General features: G+C 39.9%; 1 protein-coding gene across 1 annotated transcript in view; it reads right to left on the bottom strand.

Annotated features, from left to right (window-relative positions):
* SLC6A20 (solute carrier family 6 member 20) overlaps positions 1-18,550 on the bottom strand; it is a 65,944-nt gene extending 47,394 nt beyond the window's left edge. Inside the window, exon 1 of the mRNA XM_051963207.1 lies at positions 18,141-18,550. Within this exon, the coding sequence (XP_051819167.1) occupies positions 18,141-18,270 (130 nt within the window). The 5' untranslated portion in view covers positions 18,271-18,550. The remainder of the gene's footprint in view (positions 1-18,140) is intronic.
* Between the last annotated feature and the right edge of the window lie 6,299 nt (positions 18,551-24,849).

The raw sequence follows: 24,849 nt of genomic DNA, 5'->3' as shown, positions 1-24,849 counted from the left end.
ATACACTATGACCAAGTAGGATTTATACCAGGAATGCAGGGCTGGTTCAATATTAGGAAAACTATTAGCATAATTGACTATATCAATAACCAAACAAACAAAAACCACATGATCATCTCAATAGATGCAGAAAAAGCATTTGATAAAATCCAACATCCATTCCTAATAAAAACACTTGAGAGCATAGGAATAAATGGACTTTTCCTTAAAATAGTCAGGAGCATATATTTAAAACCATCAGTAAGCATCATATGCAATGGGGAAAAACTGGAACCTTTCCCAGGAAGATCTGGAGTGAAGCAAGGTTGCCCACTATCACCATTATTATTTAATATCGTATTAGAAACACTAGCCTCGGCAATAAGAGTCGAGAAAGATATAAAAGGAATTAGAGTAGGCAATGAGGAAACCAAACTATCACTCTTTGCAGATGATATGATGGTATACCTAGAGAACCCCAGAGATTCTACCAAAAAGCTATTGGAAATAATTCATAATTTTAGCAAAGTAGCTGGCTACAAAATAAATCCCCATAAATCCTCAGCATTTTTATACATCACCAACAAAACCCAACAGCAAGAGATACAAAGAGAAATTCCATTCAGAATAACTGTTGATACCATAAAATATTTGGGAATCTATCTACCAAAGGAAAGTCAGGAATTATATGAGCAAAATTATAAAAAAGTCTCCACACAAATAAAGTCAGACTTAAATAATTGGAAAAATATTAAGTGCTCTTGGATTGGCCGAGCGAACATAATAAAGATGACAATACTCCCTAAACTAATCTATTTATTTAGTGCTATACCAATCAGACTTCCAAGAAAATATTTTATTGATCTAGAAAAAATAACAACAAAATTCATATGGAACAATAAAAAGTCGAGAATCTCAAGGGAACTAATGAAAAAAAAATCAAATGAAGGTGGCCTAGCTGTACCTGATCTAAAATTATATTATAAAGCAGCAGTCACCAAAACCATTTGGTATTGGCTAAGAAATAGATTAGTGGATCAGTGGAAAAGGCTAGGCTCACAAGACAGAATAGTCAATTATAGCAATCTAGTGTTTGACAAACCCAAAGCCCCTAACTTCTGGGAAAAGAATTCAATATTTGATAAAAACTGCTGGGATAATTGGAAATTAGTATGGCAGAAATTAGGCATGGACCCACACTTAACACCATATACCAAGATAAGATCAAAATGGGTCTATGACCTAGGCATAAAGAACGAGACTATAAATAAATTAGAGGAACATAGAATAGTTTATCTCTCAGACTTGTGGAGGAGAAAGAAATTTGTGACCAAAGATGAACTAGAGACCATTACTGATCACAGAATAGAAAATTTCGATTACATCAAATTAAAAAGCCTTTGTACAAATAAAACTAATGCAAACAAGATTAGAAGGGAAGCAACAAACTGGGAAAACATTTTCACAGTTAAAGGTTCTGATAAAGGCCTCATTTCCAAAATATATAGAGAACTGACTCAAATTTATAAGAAATCAAGCCATTCTCCAATTGATAAATGGTCAAAGGATATGAACAGACAATTTTCAGAGGATGAGATTGAAACTATTACCACTCATATGAAAGAGTGTTCCAAATCATTATTGATCAGAGAAATGCAAATTAAGACAACTCTGAGATACCACTACACACCTGTCAGATTGGCTAAGATGACAGGAAAAAATAATGATGAATGTTGGAGGGGATGCGGGAAAACTGGGACACTAATGCATTGTTGGTGGAGTTGTGAACGAATCCAACCATTCTGGAGAGCAATCTGGAATTATGCCCAAAAAATTATCAAAATGTGCATATCCTTTGATCCAGCAGTGTTTCTATTGGGCTTATATCCCAAAGAAATACTAAAGAAGGGAAAGGGACCTGTATGTGCCAAAATGTTTGTAGCAGCCCTGTTTGTAGTGGCTAGAAACTGGAAAATGAATGGATGCCCATCAATTGGAGAATGGCTGGGTAAATTGTGGTATATGAATGTTATGGAATATTATTGTTCTGTAAGAAATGACCAGCAGGATGAATACAGAGAGGCTTGGAGAGACCTTCATGAACTGATGCTAAGTGAAATGAGCAGAACCAGGAGATCATTATACACTTCGACAACGATATTGTATGAGGACATATTTTGATGGAAGTGGATTTCTTTGACAAAGAGACCTGAGTTTCAATTGATAAATGACGGACAAAAGCAGCTACACCCAAAGAAAGAACACTGGGAAACGAATGTGAACTATCTGCATTTTTGTTTTTCTTCCGGATTATTTATACCTTCTGAATCCAATTCTCCCTACGCAACAAGAGAACTGTTCGGTTCTGCAAACATATATTGTATCTAGGATATACTGCAACATATCCAACATATAAAGGACTGCTTGCCATCTAGGGGAGGGGGTGGAGGGAGGGAGGGGAAAAAAAATCGGAACAGAAATGAGTGTCAATATAATGTAATTATTAAATAAAAAAACTTAAAAAAAAAAAAATAAAGTTCAAAACAACTTTTTAAAACGAAAAGAAATGAAGTGGGTAAATCAGCTCAATTCAAAATCCATTTATTTATTTGTTTGTTTGCTTATTTATTTTGCTGAGGCAATTAGAGTTAAGTGATTTGCCCAGGGTCACATAGGAAGTGTTAAGTGTCTGAGACCAGATTTGAATTCAGGTCCTCCTGACTTCAGGGCTGGTGCTCTATCTATCGCACCACCTCGCTGCCCCCTCAAAATCTATTTCTCAGATGCCTCTAGGACTATTAGTTCTGCTGAATATTTTTGCTGTCATATTTACCAGTTTTATTATTATTATTATTTCAACAAGTCATATTCAGGTTTGGTTTCATTGCTTCTGAATTGAAGAATGCCTTTTCTTCTGAGCTTCTGGGTTTGATGAGGAATAAGTGATAACTGTGGTCTGCAGACACATCTCCCAGACTTCAGGGACTTCATGGGATTGCCAAAAGACCCATTCTTACTATTAATTTCTCATACCATATGAGGATGTATTCTGATGGAAGTGGATTTCTTTGACAAAGAGACCTAACTGAGTTTCACTTGATAAATGATGGACAGAAGCAGCTACACCCAAAAAAAGAACACTGGGAAACGAATGTGAACTATCTGCATTTTTGTTTTTCTTCCCGGGTTATTTTTACCTTCTGAATCCAATTCTCCCTGTGCAACAAGAGATTGTATTTAGGATATACAGCAACATATCTAACATATATAAGACTGCTTGCCATCTAGGGGAGGAGGTGGAGGGAGGGAGGGGAAAAATCTGAACAGAAGCGAGTGCAAGGGATAATGTTGTAAAAAAAAAAATGACCCTGGCATGGATTCTGTCAATATAAAGTTATTATTAAATAAAATAAAATATTAAAAAAAATTTCTCATACCATAACTCAGTGGAAAGACCATGTATTTGTTTTTTTGGTGATGAGTAAGTGATACCTGTGACCTGCTGACACATCCCAGACCTCAAAGAGTTCATGAGATTGCCTGAAGAACTATTTTTACTATTAGTTTCTCATACCAAAATTCACTGGAAAGATCATATATTTGGTTTTTTGTTTTTAATATAGCACTTATTACTTAAATGAACTAGTTTCATGTGATTTCCAATTATCTTAAATCTCCTTGAAGAATTTTACACCATTAGTTCATAGCAGTGACCTTTGAAAAGATGTAATTTGTGCTGCTTGTTTTTTAAAACTATGTAAGAACAATAAAGTGGATGCTAAACCTCAGACCTATAGACATCTTTACTCTGTCCCTTAATGTGCAATAAGCGCATTTTCCTTGTGGCTTTGTTGTAAATATAATTTATAATGAAAGTAATTTGGTAAGAATAATGTTATATGTGCTCATTTTAACCATTTCCTCTGTAAAAACTTATGAATCATAAACCTTTTTAGAATTCAATATTCAGGATCTAGTAATTACTTCAGGTAAAATAACGTGACTGTTTCCTGAGTAAAATTCCCCTAAATTTAATAGTTTTTCTTTCACTCACGGTTTTTCATGACAGTGTTTCTTAAGACCTTGAAATTAAGTTGATTATTGTGATTTGAAAGCATTATTCTTTGGAAAGAACTAAGGGATTAGAAAAGAATGGAAAGTGTGAAGTTCTATTTCCAGCGATATTATAGATATTAAATGGTATCATCTTCAGATTTCATTTCTTTTATAGATCTATTAGTCGTTCACTTCAATCCTAGAGCCTTGTTTTTAACATTTTAATGATATAAAACCCTTTTTGTTTCTCTGTAGTTTGTAACAGTATGTCTGTCTCACCTTTCACACCCATTGCAATAATTTTGCCCAAATATTACTGCATTAGTAAAATTTTTCTTAAATAAAAGAAGCCTTTCCCATTCCCCTCAAAGTTAGTGCCTTCCTTCTGAGGTAACCTCCAATTTACCCTGTCTATCTATATATATTTTTATTGTTTATATGTTGTCTCTTCCATTAGAGTGTAAGCTTCTTGAGGTCAGAAACTTTGTTTTTGCCTTTTTTTCTTTAGCACAAGGCCTGGCACATAGTAGGTGCTTAATAAATGATTGTTGATCATTGACTGATCGACAATCCTCAACTGACCCCAGTAAACTATTTCATAAATGTATGTTCCTGGTCATAAACAGAGACCTAGTGAAAAAAGTAGATGGGTCAATCATACACGCCAGGTGGCACCTGAGTTCAAATCCTGGCTCTGCTACTTTCTGTTTTCTTTTTCTACTTCATTCCCAAGGATTGGGATAGAAGAGCCAGACAGTCCACTGCACTCACTGAAACACCTTCGTATCAGAGATCTCTGAATATTCCCCACCCCTCAGTTATTTTGGTCTTAATTGAGAACATTCTGATTATGACTTAGTACCTATGTTATTCTGGGTCCAATACTTTGTATATCCCCATTTTTCAATGTGTGGTCCCCGAGTCCCTTGGGATCCTCAAAACCCTCTCATGGGGCCTGCGAGGTCAAAGTGATTTTCATCATAATACAAATATATTATTTGGCCTCTCTCTTTTCCAACTACAGATCACTATGAAGCTCAATTTTCTTTATACGTTTGAAATGAAACTACATTTCACAATGGATTGAATGCAGAAGCAGACATGAAATCCAGTTGTCTCCTATTAAGCCAGACATTAAAAAGATTTCTAAAGATACATAAAACAATACCATTCAAAGAAGAGCAATTCTCATCCTGACCTTCTTAACCATCAATTGCTGGGATCTTAACAGTAGCAGGAGGCTATCCTATGTAAGGAGATCTGTGCAGAGAGTAACAGACTTTTATGAAGAGGGATATAAAAATTACAGCCAAATTTGAAGTTAGAAAAGGATGTGGAAACCAAATTATGGATTTATTTTTTAAAAAAAGGGTGGGGGGGGGAAGTGTGAGAATTGGATAGGGATTGAGTTTCCATAGAGATATGAAAATTAAATTGGATAAACAAAACTTAAATTGGAAAATTGAACCCTAAGAAATGGGAGACTGGGACCCACAAGCAAATCAAAGAATGTAATCTGGGATGGAGGTTTTAGATCTGAACAGGAGTTCTCTGGACTTTGTTCCCTCTCCTCCTCCAAAAAATGTAAGAATGTAAGCTACTTACAGGGCCTGGCTTTTGTAATCGGGGTGATGGTCTTAGATTTTGAAAGGGACCCTCTGGACTTTGCCCCTTTTATCTCTTTCCTCCCCTTTTTCTCCCCCTCCCCCCAAGAATGTAAGCTCCTTGGGGCAGGGACTGACTATGTAATGAGGGGTAGAGATTCACTGACACTCAGTAACTTCTGTAACATCCAATTAATGGGGAATCTGGGAAGGGACTCGTGCTTCAGGATAAGAAATAAAATACTGTCTTTGTGATTTCAAAAATGTGCCTCAGGCACTCATTCTTAAAAGAATGTAAAATAGGGGGCAGCTAGATAGCTCAATAGATAGAGAACTGGCTCTGAAGTCAGGAGGACCTGAGTTCAGATGTGACTTGGACACTTAACACTTCCTAGATATGTGATCCTGAGCAAGTCACTTAACCCCAATTGCCTCAGCAAAATAAAATAAAATAAAACAAAATAAAAATCTTTCCTACATTCAAACAACAACAACAACAACAACAAACAAACAAACAATCTCACTTTTCTCAATTGCCTTTATTTGGGAAAGTAGTTATTTTTCATAAAAAATATTAATAAGTATTTTCAAATGTTATCAGTTTTAATTTCAAATATGATAAACATTGCTAGATAGTCCCTGGAAACCAAAACTTAATAATTTTGAAGATTATGAAGAGGTTTTGAGAACAAAAAGTTTAAGAACTACCAGTGTATATTGTCACTGAACAATTTTGCAAATAACATCGCATGCTTGGAGTCACTATCTCCACATTGCCACTAGATGAACTATGGTGACTCTTAAGAGATGTGAATTTTCAGCAATTAAACTTATTTATCCTCTAAGCATGGAAATAGTGATTTTTTCCCCTCCCTAAAATACAATCATTTATCAAAAATATAAATTAATGCAGAATGGACCTACCATTAGAAACTTCTTTGGAATGAGAAGATTTGGGTTCACATAGAATCTCTGAGAAAATCACTTAATCTCTCAGTGCTTCAATGAACTCTTTAAAAGGATTAAGGGACCCAAGGATGCAAATGTGCATTAGCAGAGTGCAATCTCACTGAGAGGTCCTAACATATAGTAAAATCTATCTATCTATCTATCTATCTATCTATCTATCTATCTATCTATCTATCTATCTATCATATCCATCTATCCATCTATCTATCATCTATCTACCTATCTACCTATCCAACCATCCATCTATCATATCCATCCATCCATCCATCCATCTATCTGTCTGTCTGTCTATCTATCTATCTATCTATCTATCTATCTATCTATCTATCTACCTGTCTATCTATTTACCTACCTACCTATCTATATTAGATATAGTAAAACAATATTATGAGGTAGATATACATACACTTGGGTTTACACTGGCATCTCTACTCTCTTTAAATTTGCCAATAATTATTTATTCTGAATGGCTATTATGCGCCTTTTGTTTGCAGTTTCACTGGTTCTCATATTCTTCCATACATTAGCACATTATCCAGTTACATTAGCACAATTGTCCAAAGAGGAAGTTGGGATGGGAAAAGATGCAGCTGGACCTCATCTTCTGTCTCTAACAAGTTTCCACTGGTGGAAAGGCCAGTGGTGGATCCTGACCCTCCGAGCCCACAGTGCTGTGGGCAGCAGGTGGTGGTTGACAAAAGGCTTGCTCCTGTGTCCACAGAAACCTTTCATTTTTGATTCTAGCGAGCTTGATTGAACTTTTGTTCCAGACCAGGAAAGACAGGGCCAAGGAAATGAAAGTGAGAGTCTCTCAGATAGCAACTGAGGAGGGGGAAACACCCAAGGAGCTGGACAATGTCCTCCAAGTACATGGCTGGATTCCAAGGCTCTCTGCCACCAGGGAGTGTCCAGAGGTTACAGGTCACTGCTACCCCACGCTGAGCGTTGCAACTAGTACTTTTTGTGCCTGGAACAAGAGGCACAAATCACAACGGGGTGGGGACACAGCTGGGCTAAGAAGGAGCTCATGGGGGGTATAGTCACTGGAGGAGACAGCTGTCAGTGAAGAAAGCTCCTAGAGTTTATGGTTTTAACGAATTCACTTTGCCAATCAGATGTTAAGTTCACTTATTTTTACATCGCTGAAATATTTTAATGGCTGTTTTCTAAATTTTACTGCCCTGAATCAAAGTCCTGATCAACTTGCCTTAGTTTTGTTCTTCCCTATCCCACTCCTCAAAATCTCTGCAGTCAAGACATGCTGAAAGCCACAAGTGCCCCATTGACCTGTGGAATTATTTGATTCTGAGAATATGCCGTAGCTTAACATTCCTCCATCCCACTCTGAGAATGGCATTTTTTCTCCCACAAAGCAACCAATGAATTGATCAATAAGCATTTATTAAATCCCACTTCCTATGTGTCAGGCACCTGAGGATATAAATACCAAAGTGAATCAGTCCTTGCTCTCAAAGAAGCTTATGTTCTGCAGGGGATAAAACATGTTTATAGATAAGGAAATGGAAAGTATATAAAATAAAGTCAGTGAAATAAGAGGAAAGAGTACGAGGTTTGAAATAAGAGGTCCTGGATTCAAATCCCGGCATAGAACCTCAGGCAAACCATCTTACTTTAATCCTGAATTTCCTCATCTGTAAAATGACAGGTTTGGACCAGATAACATCTAAGGTCCCTTCCAGGTCTGCTTTTATGATGCTATGAGAAAAACTTGATGAAAGGGGGCAGAGAAGGGTAGGGGAAGAGCTGAGGGATAGGAGTGGGAGCTGTAAGTTCTAACAACCAGAAAATGAGGAAGAAACTAAAGGAAGTAGATGGCACTGATGCTGAGCCTTGGATCTAGGGATCCAAGTCAGATAGAGAGCTGTGTGTGGCAGAATGGAGGTGGAACCTCTCCTTCAAGATACTCCCCCTTGGGGACTCAACTAGGGTCATTTGCTCCAATCAGAGGTCCAGATAGAACTGTTCCTGAGGGGTGGCTAGTGACGTCTCTCATTTTGCTAATGCTTTAGAACTTACCAAGATCATTTCCCCCAATAACCCTTTGAGATAGTTACAGTGTAAGTATTATCACTTGAATTTTAAAGTTGAGGAAACTGAGTCTCAGAGAAAGGAAGATACTTGCTCAAGATCACACAGCTAGAAAGTGGCAAAAGCAAGATTTGATTTCCTTGCTCCTGTGTCCGCAGAAACCTTTCATTTTTAATTCTCGCGAGCTTGATTGAACTTTTGTTCCAGATCAGGAAAGACAGGGAACAAAAGTTCAATCAAAACCAAGATCTTCTGATTTCCAACTCAGTGGCTTATTATGTCCACACATGACAGTCCCCACGGGTCTCGTGCTTTGGGGTACCTCATGCTACTATTGAGAGGGAGGCAAATGGAATGACATAGAAAGGTGGCAGAAGTGCCAGGGAGAAGAAAACATTTACAGATGGAGCTAAGAAGAGTGGCAGACTAAACTAACAGAATCAGGATCCTTGGCAGCCAGGTCCCCCGTCCCCTTCTACCATTTTTTGTGACATCCTCTCCCTTCCTGCCTCCTCCAAAGACACTTTGATGTCTGTTTTAATACTGAGTCCAAAGTGGGGATAGGGGAACTCCCAGGCTCTGATTGGATCTAGCTCTGCACATCCCTAGGTAGTTCTGGGGTATGAAGTATGAGTTTAATTATCCAGAATCTCTTCTCCAATTTCTCTCTCTCTCTCTCTCTCTCTCTCTCTCTCTCTCTCTCTCTCTCTCTCTCTCTCTCTCTCTTTCTCTCTCTCTCTCTCTCTCTCTCTCTCTCTCTCTCTCTCTCTGTGTGTGCCTCTGTCTCTGTCTCTCTCCTTTGTCTCTGTCTCTGTCTCTCCCTCTCTCTGTCTTTTTCTCTGGGTCTCTTTGTCTCTATTTCTCTCCCCTCTGTGTGTGTGTGTGTGTGTGTGCGTGTGTGTGTGTGTGTGTGTGTCTGTGTCTCCTTCCCTGCCCCTTCCTCTGTCTCTCTAACTGTCTCTGTCTGGTTTCTCTCTCTGGCTCACTCTTCTCTCCTTCTCCCCTCTCTGTCTCACTGTCTTTCTGTCTCTTTCTCTCTTTGATCTCTCTGTGTCTCTGTCCCTTGTCTCTGCCTCTGTCTCTGTCTCTATCCGTATGTCTTTGTCTTTGTCTCTCTGTCTCTGTATTTGTGTCTGTCTGTTTCTCTTTCCCTCCCTCTTCTATTCCCTTTCCTTCCCTCCCTCCCTTCCTCCCCCCACCCTCTCCTCCTTCTTTTTCTTCCTCCCCACCCCCTCTCGATGCAGAAGGGAAAGAGATGGGTGCAGGATCAATCAATGTGGCTAATTGTGTCACTAACGCTAACTCTAATTTAGATCCCGGCCATTGATTTCAAACTACAGAATGACCCAAAGGATGCTTCAGAAACCATCACATCTCAATCTAATATTAATCCCCAACAAAATCTCTCCAGAGATAGAAATCACCAGTAATCTAAGATTGTTTCCCCTTCCTACTTTCCCAGTTCCCTCTCGCACCTCCATCTTGTGTTTCTCTAGGAAGTCTTTGCCCTCAGAGTCCCAGGAAGCCAAGAAGATAAAGTCACTGGATCTTAGATTTAGAGCTGGAAGGAATCTTAAAGTCCACCCTCTCATTTTACAAATGAGGAAATGGAGGCAGAAAGGTTTAAGTCACTTGCCCAGAGTCACATAGCTAGTAAGTGCCTGAGGCAGAAGCCAAACTCAAGCCTTTCTCACTGTAAGTCCAGCATTCTATGTAGAACACTACCTATTTAAAGGGAACCACAGTGGTGCAGTGAAGTGCAGGTTGGACCTAGGGTCAGGAAAATATGAGTTTTATTACTATTAGGTGTGTAATTTGGGGAAAGTGGAACAGCTAGGTGGCATAGGAGGTAGAGTGCTGATCCTGACTCACTCATCTTCATGAGTTCAAATCCGGCCTCACACACATATTAGCTGCATGGTCTTGGGCAAGCCAATTAACTCTGACTGAGTTTCCTCATCTGTTAACATGAGCTGGAAAAGGAAATGGCAAGCCAGACCAATGTCTTTGCCAAGAAAACCCCAAATGGGATCATGAAGAGTCTGAAAGGATTGAATAACAAGATGGTGCAGTAAATAGAATTTCCAACTCACCTGGAGTGAGGGAGATCTGGATTTGAATCCTGTCTCAGGCCCTTATTAGCTGTGTGACTGAGCAAGTCACTTAATCTCTCAGCCTCAATGATTTCATCTATAAAATGGAATAATAGCATCTACCTTACAAAGTTGTAGAGATCAAATGAGATAGGGTACAAAGCACCTTGTAAACTTTAAAGAGCAACATAATGACTTTTTATCATTATTTTTATTAAAAAGTGTACCAGAAAGATATATAGATTATTGACTAGGGAACCGGCCTGAATAAATAATTCCTTCTGGTGTAACAATAGGTCTGTGTATACATAGGTGCATGACAACACTTCCTTCATGTGCTCAAGGCGAGACTCCACTAGGAAGTCCTCATAAATTAACCCACAGCAAGCTCTCTCTTATTCTGAGTACACAGAGTTCACAGAAGAAGGGACCTCAGACAGATGTCTTCTACTTAGAGCTCTATTACAACATGCCCAACAAGTGGTCATCCAGCCTTTAAGAGCAGTAAGAGGACTCACAGCAATAATAATAATGCTCCCTTTTCAATAGCTAGTATCTCTCATTGACATATTGCTTACTATGTCCCAGGCACTGTGCTAAGTAGTTTAAAATCATGGTCTCTTTTGCTCTTCACAACAAACATATCAGGTAGGTAGTTTTATTCTCCTCACTTTACAGATAAGGAAATTGAGGCACACAGAGGTTAAGTGGCAGGCCTAGGGTCACACAACTAGTATTTGAAGACAGATTTGAACTTGGATCTTCCTGACTCTAGATTTAGTGTTTTAGTTAGCTGTCTCATAGATAGGAAGAGAAAGACAGAGACAGAGACAGAGACAGAGACAGAGACAGACAGACAGACAGACAGAGACAAACAGAGAATGTGAGAGAGACAGAAAGACAGAGAGAGAGACAGAAAGACAGAAAGAGAGAGAGAGACAGAGACAGAGACAGACAGACATAGACAAACAGAGAATGTGAGAGAGACAGAGACAGAGAGAGAAAAAGGGAGAGAGAGAGAGAAAGAAAGAGAGAGAGAGAGAGAGAGAGGGAGAGAGAGAGGTGACTTGGAGGTAGGGAAGGTAGAGGAGGAGCTGGCTCTAGAGCAGGCCTCTGACACATACTAGTTGTGTGACTCTTGGGTAAGACATCTAGATTCTCAATGTGCTGGCAACTCTCTAAGATTCTAAGTTCCAGAATGGTGGTGATTTGCTCTGGAAGCTCCCTAAATCAATGAAATCACAAGTTCAATCTCTATTTCTCCATGAATATTTTTATGATATGTATATGCTTGTATATTAGTACAATTGTATACATACAAACACATACATATATGCACATACATCCTAGATCTGTGTGTGTGTGTGTGTGTGTGTGTGTGTGTGTGTGTGTGTGTGTATTTCCAGTGGAATGTAAGCTACTTGAGGATAGAGATTATTTTTAGAATTATGTTTATCTCCCCACTAGATAGCATATAAATATTTAATAATTATCATTAATTATTAGATTAGATTTACTATTAAATTGTTTTGGAACTATACCTCCATATGCCTGTCACTTAAAGTTGGAAAAGACTTTATCCAGTTCAATCCAATCCTGACCAAGAATCCTCTGGTTTCCTGATTCCTCTGTCTCTGTCTCTCTGTCTGTCTTTATCTACTCTGTCTATCTCTGTTTCTGTTTCTGTCTCTGTTTCTCGCTTTCTCTCTCTTTGCCTCTGTCCCTGTGTCTCTGTCTCTCTCTGTCTCTGTTTCTCTCTCTCTCCATGTGGGTGTCTCTCTCTGTCTCTCGCTCCTTCTTCTCTCTGTCTTTTTTTCCCTCTCTCTCTGTCTCTCTCTTGCCTGTCTTTCTGTCTCTGTCTTTCTCTTTGCCTTTTCTCTTTCTTTCCATCTCTCTGCTTTTCTCTCCTTTCTCTCTTTTCCTTCCTCTTTCTCTTTCCACCTCTCCACTCTCTCCCTCCCTCTCTTCCTCTCTCTCATTATCTCTGTTTTCTCTCCCTTCTTCTCTTCCTCTCTCTCACTGTCTCTCTGTTTTCTCTCCCTCCCTCTCTTCCTCTCTCTCATTGTCTCTCTGATTTCTCTCCTCCGTCTCTTTTTCTTTCTACCTATTTGTCTGTCTCTCACACACATGTATTTTTCATGAACCACATCTTCAGAGATGGAGAAAATGGAGAAAATCAATCTTATCTTTAAAGATAGAGTTCGTAATACATGCAATGAAAGCATTTAGGATTTGGAGTCAGAAGAGATGGATTAAGATCCTTTCTGCTTAGTGCAAAGAAAATCACTTTTCATCTCTGGACCTTAGTTTCCTCATTTGTAAAATGAAAGAGTTGGCTTAGATGAACATTCAGGGATCTTTTACCCTCAGTCCTAGAATCCTTCCTCTGAGGGTGTCATTGACTCTAGACATCTTTTTTATTTGTCATGGGCCTCCTTAGCAGAAAATGGTGAAGACTATGGACTCCTCAGAATAATATTTTCAATGCAAAAAATAAGATGCATCAGATTACAAAGGAAACCAAGAGTTAGTACAAATAAAGATGTAATTTTTTCCTCATGCAGTTCAAGTTCAGTCATTTTCATTCATGTCTGACTCTTTATGATCCTTGTTCCAGTTCATTTTTACAGATAAGGAAACTGAGGCAAACAGGGCTACGTGACTTGCCCAGGATCACACAGCCAGTCAGTCTTGGAGGCAGAATTTGAACTCAAAAATTCAGACCCAGCTCTCTAGGAACTATGGCGCCCCCTAGTTGCCCCTGAAATCTACTCATAGACCCCAGGTTAAGAACCTTTGGTCTAGACGGAATGTTACTCTTCCCCAGCCAGCACCAACTCCAGCATGGACAGCTCCATCAAGTTTCCCTTGGAAATAACCTTTGCCAGAGATCTTGAAGCCATGTCCCGAGGACCTGCTGACTTAACCAAAAAGGGATTTGATGAAGACTTGGTTAGTTGATTTTTTTTTTTTTTTTGAGATCACACTGATGTTCTTTATTTGGAGTTTAATCTCCAGAATTAACATTCCTTCCACTGGTCTGAGCCTTGGAAGGCAAAGAGATGGAAACCCAAGGAAATGAGCCCTGCTCTCTAATCCGTGTTATTCTGGGAATTATGTCCTTGCTGTGTGGTTTACAAACAAGTCCTTTGTTTGGAGGGTGGCAATAGGCAAAGGCCCACTCTGCAAGGCTTGCTACAACCTTCAAGGTTCCCCGATCTCTCCTGTGGTCCACTTATATGAGTTGCAAAGAACGGGGTTGCAAGTTCTCTGGGATTCAAGTTGTAGTCACAATAACAGCTCAAATTACATAGGCAACCTGGTGTAATAGGAAGAGCAAGTCTCAGATCTAGGAATACCTGGGTTCAAGTCCCCACTTGAATGCCATGCTGGCTATGTGATCCCAGGTGAGCCTCTTAGTATTCTAGGCAGCATTCTAAGACTATATACATAGCAGACAAGTGCTGACCTTACTGGGAGAGAAAGTTGTCTTTTTTCAATCATAAGTTCCTGATATCAGGGAAATCACAGGTCTAGTCCCAATCCCAGAAATCCTTAACCTTTTTTTTTGTCTCCTGGCAGACTCCTGAAGCCTATCAACCCTTAATGTTTTTAAGTATATAAAGCAAAATACAAAAGAAATTCATTATATTGAAATGCAATTGTCAAAATATTTTTTAAAAATTACCAGCCTCCCCCACATGTATCCTCGGACCCCAGTTTAAGAACCCTCTATCCTATTTATATGATTCTTTATGGTTTGCTTGCAAAGCATTTCCCCCATATTTTCTCACTTGATCCTTCTATTATTATTTATTATATGCCTCTGGCATATTTTACATTTGAGGAAACTCAGGCTCAGAGGGAGTTAAAAGATCTGCTTGAGGATCACATAAGATTTTGACTCAGGTCTTTCCAACTCCCAGTCTTGCTTTCTATTGACACCAGGGCTGCCTCTCAAAGCAAATCACCTATCTGCATATTATTTAATTATGAAGTAGGAGGACCAGGGACAACAAACATGATGATTCATACTTAAGTAGTTCTTTAAATTTTGAAAAGGTTTATTCTCTCGCTTTGATGAAAGATAAATCTCAAGATCATGGTTCTAGGACTAGAAGAGACCCCAAAAGTCATCTGGTCCAACCCTCTCATTTTACAGATGAGGAAACTGAGAATCATGTAGGGGAAGCAACCCAAAGTCATACAAGCTATCACATAATTCGGGTCTTCTGATTCCAGATTACCATGAATATTACAAATATTGTTACCACAGGAAATGGAAGATATTCACATACAAGGGCAAGGAAAATAGGGACATTTATGGCCAGACTATTACCTGACCTTTGTACAAGCAATTACTTCCTGACTAGCTTTAGCATGAAACTCTGATGAAAGCACCCACTATCTGCAGCACTTTATGCTAGATACTAGAGAGAAGAGAGGAATTCAAACAAGATCCTTGCCTTCCACGGGTTTTCAAAATGGCAGGAGGATGTAAGCAGATAGAAACCATAGAATGGTGTAGATATAAAATAGTGAAACAGAGAGGAATGAGAGAATGGAGAGAAAAGAATCGTGACTTATGTGGGGCAGAGAAGGAAGAATCAGAGAAGGCTTTCTGTAGGAGGTGGTACTTGAACATCTAACAACGTCGCAGGATAAAAAAAGTTCCCACCTTAGCTTGTGCTGGATGATAGAGCCTCAGATTTTGTGCTGAAGAACAGTCCTATTTTCTTAACTCTTCCCCTTCTCTCCCCAGAACTAATGAATATTTCAGCTGGAAACGAGTTTGGTGATGAGTTGGTACATCCCCTTCATTTTAGTCACTTCAGAGAGGTAAGGTGATTTGCTTGAGATAACAAAACACAGGATCAGAATTCCCACTAAGGTCTCCTATCTGCCTATATCTAGTGGTATAAGTTCATTCATCCATTCATTCTGTATTAATTTCTCTCCAAAGCTATGCAAGAAGTAATTGTTTGTACAAAGGTCAGGTAATCTCTTTTCTTTTAAGAACAGAGTTGATCCTTGGACTATTTCCATAAGCTTATATTACCTTCACCTGGAAATTAACAACAGTGAAATACTTTGCAGAAAGTATAAACCAAAGGTTTATACTTCCACATAAGTGTAAATCCTTTCCCAGAAAGGAGCCACTATGTCTGGAAGTTTCCTTGGTAGCATTCTTACTCAGAATTTTCTTTCAATGCTTCACAAAGATGGGCAAATAGAGCCATATCTCCCTGGACTCATTCGCTCACAGGTGCAAGTAAGAGAGCACTTAGAAAAACAGTGCATGGAGTAGTGTGTCATATCCTTTTGGCATTGTGTGGTGGTAACCATCATGGTGGTGGGAGAGAGATGTGAGGAAAACTAAAAGGGAGGGGGTAATCTGATTTGGAGATTTCATCCTGAGACCTTTTATTGTGTTTCTGGGCCATGGAGAGCTCGATTCATTTCACATCATGACAGTAAACCATAGAATCATAAGTTTAAACTGGAAGAGACCTCAGAATTCATCTAGTCTATGAGTTTTCAATCTTGTTTTCTCATGGAGCCCTTGTAGAATATTGTTTTTATACATACACAAAATAACATGCAAAGAAAACCAAAGGGAAATGAAAACCAAGATGTAATTTTATGAAAAGCCTATGGACCCCAAATTAAGAATCCCTGATCTACACAAAAAAGGGAAAAGGATCTACAATACTAAAATGTTTGTAATCACCCTTTTTTAGTGGAAAGGAATTGGAAACTGAGTGGGTGCAAAATCAATTGGGGAATGGCTGAATAAGTTCTGGTATATGAATGTTATGGAATATTATTGTTTTAGGAGAAACAATCAACAGAATGATTTCAGAAAGGCTTAGAGAGACTTACACGAGCTGATGCTAAGTGAAGTGAGTAGAGCCAAGGGAACATTTTACAAAGCAACAAGATGATGTGATGATCAATGTTGAAGGATGTGGCCCTTTTCAACAATGAGGTGAGATTCAGGCCAGTTCTAATGGACTGGTGATGGAGAGAGCCATCTGCTCCAGAGAGAGGACTGTGCAGACTGTGTATGGATCACCACATAGTGTTTTCACCTTTCTTGTTGTCTGCTTGCTTTTTAATCTTTCTCATTTTTTCCCTTTTTGAGCTGATTCTTCTTGTGCATCATGATATAAGTGTGGGAATAAGTACAGAAGAATTGCACATTTTTACATATATTGGATTGCTTGCTATTTAGGGGAGGGGATTGAGAGACAGGAAGGAGAAAGGTCTGGAGCTTGGGGTTTTGCAGGAGTGGATGTTAAGAACTATCTTTGCGTGTATTTTGAAAATAAAAAAAAAACCATTATTAAAAAAATTAAGTCCAATAAAAAAGAATTCCTGATCTAGTCCAGACACACATCTTACAGATAAGGAAACTGAGGCTTGCGGACATTTATGACTTGCCCAAGGTGACACAGATGATCAGTGGCACAATTAGACCCCATATCTTCCGACTTCAAATCCAGCATCGTCTCCACTGTACCATACAACTTCCTAAATATCTGCAATTATCTGTGCTTTTCAAATACAGAAGTATAGACTTGGAGTTGAGATCCCCTGCTTTAACTTTGGAAAATATCGTGGTTTAAAGTTACTTTATATCCTGGATTGTTTAATGAAATGTCAGAGCATTATTTCCTCGTCTCCTGGAGCAGCTCCTCAAAAGAAGGGAGCTGTATGGAAGGAGCTCGAGAAGCTCTGCCTCCTCGGTGTTCCAGAACTCCCCGACTCCACCAAACTCTCACTCTTTAGTGAATTAAAAAAAAAAAAATTGGACTAAGATCAAGGCAGTTTATTTTCTTTTTCCAAGGCCGGCAGGAGGCTCTAGTGCCCGCTGGCCAGGGTCCTGGAGGCCGGGGGCCAAATTTCAAAGTTGGGAAGGCAACGTAGGAGCCAACACGATCCTCCTGAAAGTAAGGGTTTATCCACTACTTCTACTGGCCATTGTAATGTAAATCTCGGCCTCCTTACTCTGCTCTGGAAAGCGACCTAGATCCCTAAGTCCCAAGTCCCCGAGCCCAGGCTCTCAGAAGAGCAGTAACTTGGCTCTCCGGGGAGCGGAGGGAAAGTGTCAGTGGCCCAAGGAAAACCTTCCCGAGAGTCGTTTCCCCCCTTCTTTTGTAGATTGCTTAGCTGAAAAGAATGAGAGAGAAGATTGTTTGATGGAAGTTTACTTAGGGAAATTAAAGATCTCCAGGGGAAGAGGAGAAAGGCGGAAGGAGGCTGGAGCAGGGACACCTGTGCCTCGGGACTTAAGAAAACACAAATAAGCACAGCAACGAGGCAAGCTGACAAACGCATCTGAAAAGCCCGGCTCCGGGACGGAAGGCAAAAGCCCAATCTCACCTACCTCCTCCGTACATTTGACATAAGTAGGGAAATCTCCAGACGTTCCCCAGCCCCACCGCATAGGAGATGCAGGCGAACACGAACTGCAAGGGGTTGTCCCATTGAGGCCGGGCTTTCTCCACTTCCACCATGGCGGTGCCCGGCGCGCTCGGCCCCGGCTCCCTGCGCGCTCGATCCGTGCTCCCGCCGCTCCCTCGAGGCTTCCCGGTGCCGGGCTTGGCGAGCGTCTGGGTTCCTGGGAGCCCCCGGGCTTTGTGGTGTCAGATGCTCCGCCAGCCCAGCCCGAGCCGGCCGGCCCGGCCCACCAGCGACACAGAAAAACACACTTGCCAATTGTTATCAAGCATTTTAATTACTAATCTTATTAACGGGCACGCACTGTAGTAGGAATGCTGGTAAATGGGTTATAGACCCACACTCCACCCAGACGGGTCCGCCAATGCTATAAAAGGGACGCTCGGAGGAGAGGGCTGGCTCCCTCCCCTTCTCCCCCTCCCCCCAACTCTGTCCAGAGAAAAACCGCCAGGGCCAGTTGGAGTTTGGGCTGTTCATAGGTCTGGCTAACAGGGGACAGAGGAGGAAATGAAGATTTGCCAAGTCCATTCTCTTCCAGCAGCGGGCCAGTGAGAGGGCAAGCCCGGAAGCCGCGGTGGCCGCTTTGGGGGCTCACGTTTCTGTGACATTTCATGATACGGAAAGGGTTTTCTGGGAGCCACGTCCCTTCTACCCAATTCTCCTAGTGCAGACAGTACAAGTCTTATTAGACCCATTTTAGAGATGAGGAAACTGAAGTTCTGCTGTCATACGGCATCCAAGGAAAAGGGTATCCCCGGAAGACAAGTCCAGGATTTGCTGCAGCAGCTTTTAAGGCTTACAAAGTGCTTCCCTTACAACAATACTGTTTGGTCAGTAGTAGTAGTAGTAGTAGTAGTAGTAGTAGTAGTAGTAGTAGTAGTGATAGCAGTAGTAGTGGTAGTAGTAGTAGTAGTAGTAGTAGTAGTAGTAGTAGTAGTAGTAGTAATATCTAGTACTTATATAGCACTTTAAGAAATATTTAATTCAAATATGTTTACACATATTGATTTAACATATATTTTAACATGTATAACATATATTGGATTGCTTGCCATTTAGGGGAAGAGTGGGGAGAAGGAGGGGAAAATTTGGAACACACGGCTATGCAAAGGTTACTGCTGAAAAGTTATCCGTGCATATGTTTTGAAAATGAAAAACTTTAATAAAAAATGTAATTCTTTTAAAGGAACTTGATCATCACAATAACTGTTTGAGGCAAGTGCCATAATTGAGTAATCCCCATTTTAGAATATCCTCCTTTTTACAGGTTAGGAAACTGAAGCTAAGAGCCATTCATATCATTTGCCCAAGGTTAGTTAGATGTCCCAGACCTTTCGGATTCTCATCCTAGTGTTCTACCCACTGTATCACCCAGCTCCCACTAACTAGTTTCATGACTCTAGCCCTTCATCTCTCTAGGGATGAAACTTCACAGGCTCTCAAGTTAGAAATCACATTGTTCAAATCTTTTATTTTACAAACTTGTTTTAACCCTCTGAGAGGCTCAGTCTTCACACCTGCAAAATGGGAATGATCATTCTTGTCTTATAGACCTCAGAATCATCATGATGCTCACATGAAATAATGTGATGCCTAAGTGAAATAATTTCTTTGCAGATTGTTGTTATAATTTCTGATTCTTCGTGACTCTATTTGGGTTCTTCTCAGGAAAGATATTGGAATGATTTACCCTTTCCTTCTCCAGTTCATTTTACAGATGAGGAAACTGAGTCAAATAGGGTTAAGTAACTTGCCCAGGGCTAGCCAATTAGTAAGTATCTGAGGCCACATTTGAACTCAGGAAGATGAGTATTTCTGACTTGGCCCTCCGTCTACTGCAAAACTCCTTACAGATTACCAAGTGCTTTACAACGAGTCCAAAGCTTAAATCTGCCTTAAGTATTTTGGGGCACTCATTCCAGTTGGAGAGGACAGCTTGGAGTGTGGGGGCAATAAAAGGCAATTGGTAGGAATGAAGAATGGTAAATATTATAGTCAAGATTTTTTTTTTCCTTAGGCAACTGGGGTTGTGATTTGTCCAGGTCACACAGTTAGGAAGTGTTAAGTGCCTGAGACCACATAGTCAAAATTTCAAGAAGGGGTTAGAGACTGTTTTGTCCAATTCCTGTACTTTGGAATAAACCATTTTTTCCCTGATATCTTTTGTTTCCAGATTCCCTCCCCAACTCAGCATTGACCCTTCTCTTGCAATAAAGGAAAATATTTAAGGAAAATGGACTGATAGCACAATGGAGTCTGAATAGTACTTAGTATAGTACCAGGCACATAATAGGTACTTCATAAATGTTTATAGAATGATCAGTTCTGCAACAAATTCACCCAATTCTGTGCCCATGGTCCTCCACCTCTTGGGCTTCATTATCTTGGGACTAAAAGTCATTTTCCTTCAAGTGTCATTTTCTAACAAAACAATATAATAATAGTATATTCCCTCAAGATTTTGCTTTCTTAATGTAAAATAAATGGAAATTTCCCTGCCAAGACAAACCTAGGAATTATATGAACACCACCACAAAATACTTTTTTAAACAAATAAAGTTGGATCTAAACAATTGGAAAAATATCAGTTGCTCATGAATAGGCTAAATTGATATGACAAAAACGACAATTCCATCTGATTTTGCTTTCTTTAGCCTCTCATCAGTTCATCGTGTCTCTCCTCTTAAAAAACAATCCTCAAAAGCCCAGGTCTCCCGATTCCTCCCTCTGCTCTGTGCTGTGCTGCTGGGGGGTGGGGAACAATTTGTTTAGAAGAGAAGGTTCCTACAGGGGAAATGAGTACAAACTCTTCCCTGGGGTTCACGTGGGCCTCCAAAGTTGGGGAGAAGCCACACTGGACATTCTCTCTGGCCTTTGTGCCCACCTCATCTGATAAAGGATAAACAAGCAGATCTCTGTGTAGGAAAGCCAAATGTATGTGAGTGTCTGATTCCCAGCAGAGATAGTGAAGGGGAGGCTTTGCCTCTCCCCCAACTATACAGTGTGTAGCTCTGGCCTGTGGGTGCCATATCTAGAATTCTTTTTTTGGTTTGTTTCCATGTGTATTCCCAGTGCTCAGGATGTTGTGCTCTAAGCTTAATAAATGCATTATCTAATCTAATCTAACCCAGATTGCCATAATTACAATAATCATGAATCACATGGGACAATAAATGGTAGGTCATTTGAATTCTATTTTAGGTCAAAGTTGATCCAATAAGAAATAAGAAATCTCCCAGAGTTTTAAAGGATCGAGTCATCTGGTCTTTTTGATATGTTAATCAATCAATTAATTTGTTCTCCAATCATGTCCCCATTTGAGGTTTCCTTGGCAAAGATTCTGGAGGAGTTTGTCATTTCCTTGGCAAAGATCCTGGAGGGGTTTGTCATTTCCTTCTCCCTCTCAGTTTACAGATGAGGAAACTGAGGTAGACTGGGTTAAGTGACTTGTTCAGAGCCACACAGCTAGCAAGTGACTAAGGCCAGATTTAAACTCAAGAAAATGAGGCTGCTTGACTTCAGACCCTCGTACTCTATCTAGTCCACCATCTAGCTGCCCTTATGCAACATTCAGCATTTAAGTGCCTACCAGGCAGCTAAATGGCGTGGTGTACAGATCACTGGAGCTCAGCCCAGGAGATGAAAACTCGGGGTTCTAAGCAGTGGAGGCAAGGAGGGGTACATTCCAGAGCTGTACAAAGATCAAGGTCTGGGCTGTGTCATCCGAAGGAGGGACATTATTAACCACAATCCATCCAGTGACTTCATCTTTTACACACTGTGTAGTGTGTTTGGACTTTATTTTTCTGCATAGATCTAGTGCTGAAGGAAACCTCAGGCCATCCAACCCAAATCCCTAGCTTTACAAATGAGGAAACTGGGCTCCAGTGAAGTGAGTGAAACCTGTTCAAAGTCGTTCTGTCAATATTTAGCAGGAGTAGAACCTAATGTCAGGTTCTCTAACTCCAGAATTGGGGCTCTTTCTCCAGATGATGTTGCAATATGTCTTCAAGGCATGATGAGTGCGTTCACACCTATCTTTTATACTTTAATTTCAAGTAACAACGAAAGAACCATTGTTCCCAGCACCTCACCCCACTTGTACAATATTTATCATAATCGTTTTTCCATTTCTACTGAGAGCATCATCCTTCCAGTCAACCAGGTTTACAACTTCTTCCTCAGCACCCATATCCAATCAATTATCATGACTCATTTTCTATCTCCAGAACATCTCTTACATCCGTCCCCCTTCCTCCCATTCACCACTTACATTGACCACCCTGTCCTAGGTCTTCGGTGACCTTCATTTGGACTTTTCTAATTGCTTCCTAACTGGTCTCCCCGTATCCAGGATTTCCAGCCAATATTCTACACAACTGGCAAATAGTTATTCTTTTTTTTTTTTTTAAACAGGGATAAGTATTTTATTTTTTCAATTATAAAGACAACTTTTAGCATTCACTTTTTTTTTTTTTACAAAAATTTGAGTTTCAAAATTGGCATCCATACAGCAGAGATCATGTCACTGCCCCGCTCCAGAAGCTGCCATGGATCTCTATTGCTTCTAAGATAAAATATAGTCCACTATTTGACGTTTAAGCCCTTCATCATCTGGTTCCAACAGATTTCACAATACATTTCTCTACATACTTTGTGCTCCATCTGAACTGGATTATTCCAACATGATTCATATGGAAAGATGTTAAAAGTGAATGTACACATATAACCTATATCAGCGAGTGCTAGCATGGAGAGGGGAATGTAAGGGAGGGAGGGAGAGAGGAAAAATTTTTGGAACTCAAAATCTTACAAAAATGAAAGTTAAAAATTATCTTTATTTGTAATTTGAAAAATAAGATGCCCCGAAAATTGTTTAAAGAATACAAATCTAAAGTCAGAGAATACCAACAGATACCATACCACGGATCTCATTTTTGTTCCATAGTCATTTAAATACTCACTTCGATTCCAGCAAAATAAAGAAAATCATGTTTCTTTATATTATACTATAAGCCTGACAAAATACTTTACACACAACAATCCTGTAAAATAGAAAGTACAAATACTATTATTTTAATTTTGCAAAATTGAAGTTTCAGTGAGGTAGAGTGACTTACTTATGGTCACATAGCCTGTGTCAGTAGGATTTGAACACACCTCTCAATTTCACATAGCATTGTAATGTAACATAGCTAGGTGGAGTAGTGAAGCACAGGGAGAGGAGGAGAGAGAGAGAGAGAGAGAGAGAGAGAGAGAGAGAGAGAGAGAGAGAGAGAGAATGAGAGACAGAGACAGAGACAGAGACAGAGAGACAGACAGAGACAGAGAGAGAGACAGACAGAGACAGAGAAAGAGAGAGAGAGAGAGAGAGAGAGAGAGAGACAGGGAGACAGAGAGAGAGAGAGAAAAGCATAGTTTGGGGAGTAGCTTTCTTCTAATAGCTGGGAGCCAAACGTGCCTTCAACCAACACTTATTAAACACTTATTCAGAAGAAAGGTGATATGGGATAGTGAACAGAACACTGGAGCTGGGGGCAGGAAGACCTGAATTCAAATGTAGCCTCAGATGCCAGATGTGTGGTCCTGAATAACTCACTCAGTTTTCCCATCTAGAAAATGGCTATAATAATGGTACTTACTTCCCAGGGTTATTGTGAGGACTGAATGATGTAACACATTTTGTAAACCTTGAAGTTTACATAAACTGAGGAAAGACACTGAAGTTGGGACAAAATTTAGGTCAGATACAGTCCCTGCCCTCCCATGTGGAGTTTCCCAAGTCTAATGGGACGAGGTGGGGCAGATACACAACTATTAGGATGTCCCTGTGAGAGGTAAGTGCAATAGAAGGGTATGGCTGGAAATACAAGGGGTTTTCCCTAGAAGAAGCTTGTTCCTGATAGATGGGGAAATCAGGGAGAGCTTCCTGAAAGAGGTAGCATTTGGGTTGGGCTTTCAAGGACAGTCAGTCACCTCAGTCATAATTTGCTGTTTGCACTCAGCCCTAAAAGATTTATATGTTGATCATCAGTACACCTCAATGATCTGTGGATTGGCCCATTTCCAGTTTCTTGAAGATGCTCTTATAAATTGTCTTCAGACCATGATCTTCTTAATTTTTTTAGGGATAATCTGAAAAGACTATTATGCTCGCCAGGGATTGGGGGACTAAGTGTTTCAGAAATCCCAAGCTCTCTCCTTTCCAGGTTGGACTTCTTTGCTATGTTCCAGTCCTTCCTCTGAAGACTCTGCAAACCTAGAATTTGATGTATTGAAAGTACTTTCTGCCTACTCAACCTTTCCCTCTGATTTTGTAATGTCCTGATAAAAAGTATTTAACGACAGGCTTTTCAGGAGGGAAAAAATGTATTAAGTTTAATCTGCAATTTTAACGTTTTCCCCATCAGTTTTCTTACATCTAGAAAATCAACAGAACAATAAATCAAGCCTCGATCTGTAGCATCTGCCAAAGTATGAGGTCTAAATCTTCACAAGGAAAATTTAAAAATAGGCTCTCTCTAGCTAGAGTGAACTATCTCTATCCCAGTGTTGAATGTCTCCTCCCAGAACTTCCATTTAAGAAGGGCTCCCATACCTAGCTGCATATTCCCAGCTTCCCTTATTTTGCCCCT

The sequence above is a fragment of the Antechinus flavipes genome, chromosome 5 (assembly GCF_016432865.1).
Source record: "Antechinus flavipes isolate AdamAnt ecotype Samford, QLD, Australia chromosome 5, AdamAnt_v2, whole genome shotgun sequence".
NCBI lineage: Eukaryota > Metazoa > Chordata > Mammalia > Dasyuromorphia > Dasyuridae > Antechinus > Antechinus flavipes.
This window is presented reverse-complemented; position numbering and strand designations above follow the sequence as displayed.